Source organism: Oncorhynchus mykiss, chromosome 17, assembly GCF_057628025.1.
Source record: "Oncorhynchus mykiss isolate SJ-2025 chromosome 17, ASM5762802v1, whole genome shotgun sequence".
Classification (NCBI taxonomy): domain Eukaryota; kingdom Metazoa; phylum Chordata; class Actinopteri; order Salmoniformes; family Salmonidae; genus Oncorhynchus; species Oncorhynchus mykiss.
Window position 1 is genome coordinate 52764901 of NC_143038.1, and position 9059 is coordinate 52773959.

The 9059-nt window shown below is 41.8% G+C and overlaps 1 protein-coding gene and 2 non-coding genes across 3 annotated transcripts; all 3 read left to right on the forward strand.

The window, feature by feature from the left end:
- The first annotated feature begins 3053 nt into the window (after window positions 1–3053).
- On the forward strand, window positions 3054–8655 carry LOC110494479 (guanine nucleotide-binding protein-like 3). Its single transcript, XM_021569584.3, has 15 exons — window positions 3054–3182; window positions 3381–3439; window positions 3758–3898; window positions 3981–4097; window positions 4181–4273; window positions 4403–4538; window positions 4654–4757; window positions 4933–5083; window positions 5476–5563; window positions 5808–5985; window positions 6090–6232; window positions 6445–6581; window positions 7433–7584; window positions 7847–7916; window positions 8189–8655. The coding sequence occupies exons 1-15, from the start codon at window positions 3170–3172 to the stop codon at window positions 8287–8289; spliced, it is 1683 nt and encodes a 560-aa protein (XP_021425259.2). The 5' UTR covers window positions 3054–3169; the 3' UTR covers window positions 8290–8655.
- Window positions 5605–5680, forward strand: LOC118940683 (small nucleolar RNA SNORD69). The gene has a single exon (XR_005037269.1). It is a non-coding gene; the product is annotated as a small nucleolar RNA SNORD69 (small nucleolar RNA).
- LOC118940682 (small nucleolar RNA SNORD19) lies at window positions 7980–8055 on the forward strand. The gene has a single exon (XR_005037268.1). It is a non-coding gene; the product is annotated as a small nucleolar RNA SNORD19 (small nucleolar RNA).
- Window positions 8656–9059: the final 404 nt, after the last annotated feature.

Consider the following 9059-nt stretch of genomic DNA (forward strand, 5'->3'; position numbering starts at 1 on the left):
GGCCCCTATCTTTTAGGACAAGTTTCCCAGACCAAGATTAGGCCTAGTCCTGGATTAAAAATCATTCTCAATGGAAATTCTCCATTGAAATCACTTTTTAGTCCAGTTCTAGGCTTAATCTATTTGTGTCTGGGAAACCAGCCCATAGATCTTCAGTCACAAACATTCTTCCCCACTCCACTTCATCCCCTTCGGGCAGTGCTCCACTTCATGGCACAATTGAATAATCATAAAGAACCCATTAGATTCCAGATGACACACGGACAACAGCACATGCTCGACATATGTAAATGTAAATAAAAATGATGTCCATTTCAGTGCAGTGATGTTCCAATCCCTATGACATTATGAAGAGAATGCATCATGGGTCTTTAATGGGTCCCTGTGTCCATTAGATTGACAGTCAAGGATGTCCCACCAACAGTAATACTTAAAAAAAAAACAAGTTTTGAGAATGACACAAATATACATTTTCACAAAGTTTGCTGCTTCAGTATCTTTAGATATTTTTGTCTGATGTTACTATGGAATACTGAGGTATAATTACAAACATTTCATGAGTGTCAAAGGCTTTTATTGACAATTACATGAAGTTGATGCAAAGAGTCAATATTTGCGGTGTTTTTTCTTTTTCTTTCAAGACCTCTGCAATCCGCCCTGGCATGCTGTCAATTAACTTCTGGGCCACATCCTGACTGACGGCAGCCCATTCTTGCATAATCAATGCTTGGAGTTTGTCGGTATTTGTGGGTTTTTGTTTGTCCACCTGCCTCTTGAGGATTGACCACAAGTTCTCAATGGGATTAAGGTCTGGGGGGTTTCCTGGCCATGGACCCCAAATATTGATGTTTTGTTCCCCGATCCACTAAGTTATTACTTTTGCCTTATGTCAAGGTGTCCCATTATGCTGGAAAAGGCATTGTTCGTCACCAAACTGTTCCTGGATGGTTGGGAGAAGTTGCTCTCGGAGGATGTGTTGGTACCATTCTTTATTCATGGCTGTGTTCTTAGGCAAAATTGTGAGTGAGCCCACTCCCTTGGCTGAGAAGCAACCCCACACATGAATGGTCTCAGGATGCTTTTCTGTTGGCGTGACACAGGACTGATGGTAGCGCTCACCTTGTCTTCTCCAGACAAGCTTTTTTTCCTGATGCCCCAAACAATCGGAAAGGGAACTCATCAGAGAAAATTACTTTACCCCAGTCCTCAGCAGTCCAATCACTGTACCTTTTGCAGAATATCAGTCTATCCCTGATGTTTTTCCTGGAGAGAAGTGGCTTCTTTGCTGCCCTTCTTGACACCAGGCCATCCTCCAAAAGTCTTCGCCTCAATGTGTGTGCAGATGCACTCACACCTGCCTGCTGCCATTCCTCAGCAAGCTCTGTACTGGTGGTGCCCCGATCCCGGAGCTGAATCAACTTTAGGAGACGGTTCTGGCTCTTGCTGGACTTTCTTGGGCGCCCTGAAGCCTTCTTCACAACAATTGAACTGCTCTCGTTGAAGTTCTTGATGATCCGATAAATGGTTGATTTAGGTGCAATCTTACTGGCAGCAATATCCTTGCCTTTGAAGCCCTTTTTGTGCAAAGCAATGATGACGGCACATGTTTTCTTGCAGGTAACCATGGATGACAGAGGAAGAATAATGATTCCAAGCACCACCCTCCTTTTGAAGCTTCCAGTCTGTTATTCGAACTCAATCAGCATGACGGAATGATCTCCAGACTTGTCCTCGTCAACACTCACACCTGTGTTAACAAGAGAATCACTGACATGATGTCAGCTGGTCCTTTTGTGGCAGAGCTGAAATGCAGTGGAAATGTTTTTGGGGGATTCAGTTCATTTGCATGGCAAAGAGGGACTTTGCAATTAATTTCAATTCATCTGATCACTCTTCATAACATTCTGGAGTATATGCATATTGCCATCATACAAACTGAGGCAGCAGACTGTGAAAATTAATATTTGTGTCATTCTCAAAACTTTTGGCCACGACTGTATATTGCTTCCCTTGATACAAGAAAATAATTGATCATTTTCAGGGAATACTGCATGCTAATTCTACATAATTCCATAAAATATCGGCTACATAATACAGATTGCTCACCAGCACCGATAGGCCAAGATCTGTGGACTAAAGTGAAAAGGAATTTCAGGAACTTTCAGGATCGGGGGAGCGTGGAACTTGATAAAAATGCTTCTTGGTTGAAAACCAGACTACTTTCTCTTTTTTACAGAAAGCGAAAGTAATTAGGGATTATTACATTTAAAAATGGCCTCCTATGGGTTTGGGACCAATCACAATGCTAATGCAACACAAAGCATGATGTAATTGGTAAATTAGTTGCAAAAATCTGACCAATCGGATTTGTATAGCTATTTTACAGCACTGTCAGACTGCATGAAATTTCAATATGGAGTAGCTGCGGACCCGACTTTTCTGGACCTCTATTTCGGAAGACTAAAGGTCCCAAAGCTTGTGTGGGATTCTTTACTTTACGGACAGTCTCTGGAGTAATAAATGGGGTGACATTGAGTGTAGAGGTGGATCAGATGAGAAATAATATTTCTGGTGTTTGTGACACGGACACGGTGGAAATAGTGTACCTTGTCTGTATTGTTGAACTTTGATACAGTTTCAGGTTGGGTTACATCAGCTATTCTGTGAAGGCCTTTGTTCCGAACCTGTTGCGGTGCTTTAGTTGCGAAGGATTCGGACATGTTGCAGCAGTGTGTAGGAAAGAGATCCCAAGATGCGAGAAGTGTGCAGGAGGGTATAGTCACAGGGATTGGGAAGTTGGGGTAGAGAAAGCACAGTAAGTCAACTCTGGGGGCACCCATGCAGCTGGGGATCTGAAGTGCCCACAAGTGCTCACAAGTGAGTAGGCCTGAAGAGAGAGAGCGCGTTTTAGTAAAGTACGACTTCTTGCGTTTATTGCAATGGTTAGGAATTGTACTGCACTGTAGGAACTTAAATCCAATGAAATAGATGTGGTAGTGGCACCTACCTAAATTAAGTCAAAGTGAGTCAAATACTGCTTTGGCGCCATCTGCTGGGCACAGCTGCAGATGAGCAAAGATGACCAAACCGGAAGCGGAAACGTAAAGGCTAGCTGGTGGTTCCACGTGCAGCAGAATTTTAGTCACAGTGCCAGAACCACAGTCCTGCAATGAAGCGCCCAGGTATGTGTAGCTGAAGTCTTTACATTTGGATTGTACAGTCGTTTATCTTTATTAATCACAAATAATATTATCTTCAGTTGAATATATGTGTACATTGCCAGTTAGACTGCTAACACTTAACTAATGACCCATGCTGGCTAGCATTAGCTTGCTAGCAAGCCAGCCCGAGACTTTCATGCGTGTTTCATGTTTTTCCAGGGTTAAAGAAAGCAAGTAAACGTGTGTCTTGCTCCAAACGTTACAAAATACAGAAAAAGGTATTGGTGAATTGTATTATTTGTCAATACCTAATTATATTTAGGCTACTCCTAACGGTAGCAGTTGCTGTCATGAAGTAGCTAAGTTTGCTAGCTCGGTGGTTTTAAAACTTCTCCTGCAGGGACCTCCATACGTTTCACAATTGTGTTGTAGTCCTGAACTAGCTCACATAATTAACCTATTCAGGGGCATGATGAATAGTTGAATCAGGTATGCTAGCTAGCTCAGTATATTATTCTAATAAGCTATGTACTGTTAATTATAGATATACTCTGCGCAAATAAAGTCTTGTCATGATTTATGTCATTTCATTTTAGGTCCGGGAACACAACAGAAAACTAAAAAAAGATGCAAAAAAGAAAGGAGTAGGCAAAAAAATGAAAAAGGATATTGGAGTTCCCAACAAAGCACCCTTCAAAGAGGATATTCTGAGGGAAGCAGAACAGAGGAGGTTAAAGGTGAGTCCATGAACTGTTTTGTGGTCCCCTCTCATTTTAGGTGGCAAAATAATTAACATGCACTCATCTCTTTCCAACCCAGCTTGAAGAAGAAAAAGAGAAAAAAAAGTTGGCCAAGCAACAACAACGGGCTCAGAAGAGGAAGAAGGAAAACGCTGCCAGTAGTGATAGAGACACCAAAGTGAAGAAAGCCAGAAAGGTATAGGAAAATGTGAAGGGCATCAAAACATCATGCACTCATGTAGCTTGACAATATTTTAACTCCACATTTTAACTCCACAGGAGTTACCGTCACAGGAGGACCTTGTCAAACAGATGGTGAAACAAAGTGACCCAAGGAATTCAAAGAAGCACTTTTGTTCAGAATTAAATAAGGTAGATTTAATCATCTTAGCTACATGTCTCAATTGGTATTAGGTGCCCAGGCAAGGACCGAAGCTGTAATAAAGACATGCCCTACCTGCTTGTCCCTATGGATTGATATTCAGTCTATATTTTCTTCAGGTGATCGATGCCTCTGACGTTATAATTGAAGTCCTAGACGCCAGAGATCCCCTTGGCTGCAGGTGTCCACAGCTAGAGGAAGCTGTACTGAAGAGGGGTGGAAACAAGAAGCTACTATTCCTGTTGAACAAAATAGGTAATAATCTTATGGATAAGTCTTTAATTAATGTCAATTATATTGAGATATAGTGTTATCTTTATTCAAAAGGTAATTCAACATAACCATACAATTAATTTTCCAAATCCTGCAGATCTTGTTCCTAAAGAGAATGTGGAGAAGTGGCTGCAGTGTCTTCAGCTTGAGTTCCCAGCTGTGGCGTTCAAGGCGTCCACACAACTACAGGATAAAACGGTGGTATGGACTATGTACATGCAGCGCCTAAGATTGTAATGGAATTAATTTCACTGACTACTTGGGGAATCCATATTGATGACCAGGTTCGATCACAGAATGTAGAAAATTGGTCATTACTGTGTAGACTATTTGAATATTGATCATAAATGCTTGTACATGTTTTTTTGTTAACCAGCAAGAGAAGAAGGCTAGGTTTGCAACTCTTAATGGAGTAGTAGACCAGACCAAAGGAGTGGCGTGTTATGGCGGCGGCTGTCTTCTCCAGCTCCTGGGAGACTTTGCAAATGGGACAGGGAGAGGGGGCTCAGTAAAAGTGGGCTTAGTCGGTAAGGAAGCTACTCCCCTCGCCATTATTTAGACATAAACTGCATCTCCTCTTGTAATTACTATGGCTCTCGAGTGGTGGTATTAAAGTGTTGTGCTTACAAAATTATGATGATTTGTGTGAACTACTGATGTCTGTGACGACTACTACAACGCTGATCTCATCCATAGCGATCGCAGTGTCCTGTTGTGTACCCTATGTCATATTTTGTCTGATCTGTCTTGTTCGTTCAGTTTATTTTATCCAATTATATTATCGTACTGTATGCACACATTAGCCTGTCTTATCTGTTATATGACAACAAGATTATTAATCTTTAAGGGTTTATCCTGAACAGTATAAATGCACGTTGTCTATTACTTGAAGCACTTATGCCCTCCGCTGTCCCCTCAGGGTTCCCCAACGTGGGGAAGAGCAGTCTGATCAACAGCCTAAAAGGGATGAGGGCCTGTAATGCAGGAGTCCAGAGAGGGATCACCAGGTGAGTGATAGAGTCCATTCTATTTGCAGATGGTGAGGAATTGTATGAAGCATGATGACGTTGAAGATCTGACAAAACAATGAAGTCTATATTCAATCCAACACTGAGCTTCATACACCTCATCGAGGTCTTACCAATTGGGGCTGAACAGTCCCAAAACCCTTGGTCATGTCTGTTCACCTGAATTTGCTCAAATGCCACTTGTAGCTTAACATCTAACATACCTCATGTCTGACTCATGCAGGTGCTTCCAAGATGTCCACATCTCTAAAAATGTCAAGATGGTTGACAGCCCAGGGATAGTGGCGGCCCAGTCTAACCCAAAAGCTGCCATGGCGCTGAGGAGTCTCCAGGTGGAGGACAAGCAGGAGACTGTTCTAGAGGCCGTCAGGACCCTGCTCAAACAGTGCAACAAGCAACAGGTGAAACTGAGATCACTGGTGTGCGGAAATGTTTACTGCCAAGTTTGAGATCAAGCCCTGTGTCTGCTGAGCCTACTAATAGTTAATCCTGGACTTTGTTTCAGGTAATGCTTCAGTACAATGTTCCGGACTTCAGAAACTCGTTGGAGTTTTTATCCTTTTTTGCCAAGAAACGTGGATTTCTGCAGAAGGGTGGATTCCCTAACACAGAGCTGGCTGCCTCTACCTTCCTCAGTGATTGGACAGGGTGAGTGTTGTCATCGTCATGATTTGTCACCAATCAAATTTAAAGTAGGGTGAGGCTAGCATGGAAATGAGGATAATTAACGCAATTCTTGAGTTAAAGTGAAGACTTCTAATCCAACTCTGATCCCTCTGCTGAGCCAGACTGAGCACTTTGCCTGGAAACTAGAATGAAAGGTATTTTTGTGTAAATACTTAAAATGTTTATCTTTTCAGGGCAAAGCTGAGTTATCACTGCAAAGCCCCTGAAAAGCCAAGCCTTCCCCCATACCTCTCTGAAGACATTGTAACAGAGATGCAGAAGGGCTGGGACTTGGACAAGCTGAGGAAGAGCAACGAGGAGACTCTAAGAAGTGTGTTAATTTAGTATTTTCTCTAATAGAAGAATTTTCTCGTTTTACATTTGTCATTTAGCAGACGCTCTTATTGATCTTGATCTAGTCGGCTCAGGGATTTGAACCAGCGACCTTTCGGTTAGTGGCCCAACACTCAACTGCCAGGTTAGCTTCTGCCCAGTAATGAGTTTGTTGATGTACACCAGTGTTTCCCAACTCCCATCCTCGAGTACCCCCACCAGCATACCGTTTGTTGTAGCCCCTGACAAAAACACCTTATTCTATTTGTCACAGGCTTGATGGTTAGTTGCTATGTAGAATCAGGTGGGCTTGTCCAGGGCCACAACAAAAAGGGCCACCAGGTGTACTACAAAACATTACAAACGCCTGCTCTTTCAATGACAGACTGATCAGGTGAAAGCTATGATCTGTTATTGATGTCACTTGTTAAATCCACTTCAATCGGTGTAGATGAAGGGAAGGCGACAAGCTAAATAATGATGTTTACACGTTGAGACATGGTTTGCCATTCAGAGGGTGAATGGGCAAGACAAAATATTTAAATGCTTTTGAACGGGGTATGATAGGTGCCAGGTGCCCTGGTTTGAGTGTCAAATGCAAAGCTGCTGGGTTTGTCAAGTTTCCTGTGTGTATCAAGAATGGTCCACCAGCCGACTTGACACAGTGGTGGGAAGCATTGGGAGTCAACATGGGCTAGCATCCCTTTGGATAGCTTTCAACAACTTGTAGAGTCCATGCCCTGACAAATTGAGGCTGTTCTGGGTGGAAATGGGTGCAACTCAATATTAGGAAGGTGTTCCTAATGTTTTGTACAGTAAGTGTATGTGATGACTGACCTACTCTCCTAGGTGTGAAGTTCCCAAACCAGGCCAGCAGCATCATCCTCCTGTCTAAAGGTCCCACTGCAGGAGTGCTGAGTGACAGTGATGTGGTTGAGGACAAACCTGCTCAAGGGCCCACTGAGGAAGAGGAGATGGAGGGTAGCTGTGCGAACCAAGAGGTAGAAAATCTTTACACTTATTTCTCACCTGATAAATCAAATTAAAGTAGGATCAGTCTGTTCTAGCATGGAAATTAAGACAAATAACGCAAGTCTTGAGTTAATGAAGACATCTAATCCAACTGATCCCACTGCTGAGCCGATTTATTGTAAATTCCAGACAAGGCAATGTATAAAATGTCTAAACTAATCCTTTCAGGGCTAATCTGAGCTATTACTGCAAAGAAATAAAGGCCTTTGTAATGGAATATCTTAATTTCAGGATGATGGGGTTGAAGCGGTGTCTGATGCAGATGAAATGGATGAACCACAGATAAAGACACCAGTCACAAGTAAATCAATATTAGAGACCAGTTTCATTCATGTTATGTTCCTTATTAATATAGGATCGGTCTGTGGAAATGAGGACAATAAAGCAAGTCTGACTTTAAGTGAAGACTTCTAATCCAACGCTGATCCCACTGCTGAGCCAGACTGAGAACCTTGCTTGTAATCTAGAATGAAATGGATGTTTAATTTTTCCCTCGGGGAATAGCTTAATTCCTGTTACATTCCCAATCAAGTCTGTCAATATCACTTAACTAATGATTTCTCCTCTTTACAGAAGAACCAGCCAAAGTGAGGTTCCAGGTTCCTGTCCCAGTCAACATTCTCTCCTCAGTCCAGACAGATGATGCCTATGACTTCAACACCGATTTTAAATGAACATCTATGACCTTCTGGCTACGTTTGACAGGCAGCCCAATTCTGATTTGTTTTTTCACTATTTGGTCTTTAACCCAATCAGATCAGCTCTGAGAAAAATTTGGTGTGATCGGTCAAAATAATGTGTAAACGCATCCTTTGTTTCTCAACTCTCTCATATCTTAACCTTACTAGCTGTACTGGCACCATCTGAAGTTACTGTTTGAAGTCCTGTGTGTGTGGATGTAACCTGCAAAATGAGTTGGTAACAATGTTTTGCCTTGTAAGTAAAGGTCCAGTGGTAAATTGTTTAAGATCTGTCAATGTTCATTGTGAATTATTGTATATAGCCTGAACACAAATAAATTGATCCATATTTTGGCTCAAGTTGTGCTTTCTCATTAGAGTTAAAATGGTGATGAATACAATTGCTCAACCCCACATATGATCAATTTTAGTTTGCATGGTGTTGTTAGGTTGACTTATCGGGACCAAGACTCAAGGTGGTTGAATGTTTTATTAAGCTTCTTTTACAAAAGGATGACCATTTGAAAATGTACATTGGTTAGGTTAATCCTTTTGTACAAAGTAAAGAAATGGTGTAACTTAACACCATGTTTAATATTGTGTAAATAAGTGACTTGCAATTATCATATTCATAACCATTTCAGCTGTTGCACATGTATTGACACTAGTGGTATGGGTGTATGACATCCGTACTTAGCACAAAGGCATGTCACTGCAAAATGCAATCAAGATAAAAGGATAGTAGGCTTGTGTAAAGTGTTGTG

What these genes read in the sequence shown, in the direction of transcription:
- LOC110494479 (XM_021569584.3), top strand. An exon ending in GTTACAAAATACAGAAAAAG is followed by an intron (nt 3,440 to 3,757) that starts GTATTGGTGAAT and finishes ATTTCATTTTAG; the next exon opens with GTCCGGGAACACAACAGAAA. An exon ending in TTTGTTCAGAATTAAATAAG is followed by an intron (nt 4,274 to 4,402) that starts GTAGATTTAATC and finishes TATTTTCTTCAG; the next exon opens with GTGATCGATGCCTCTGACGT.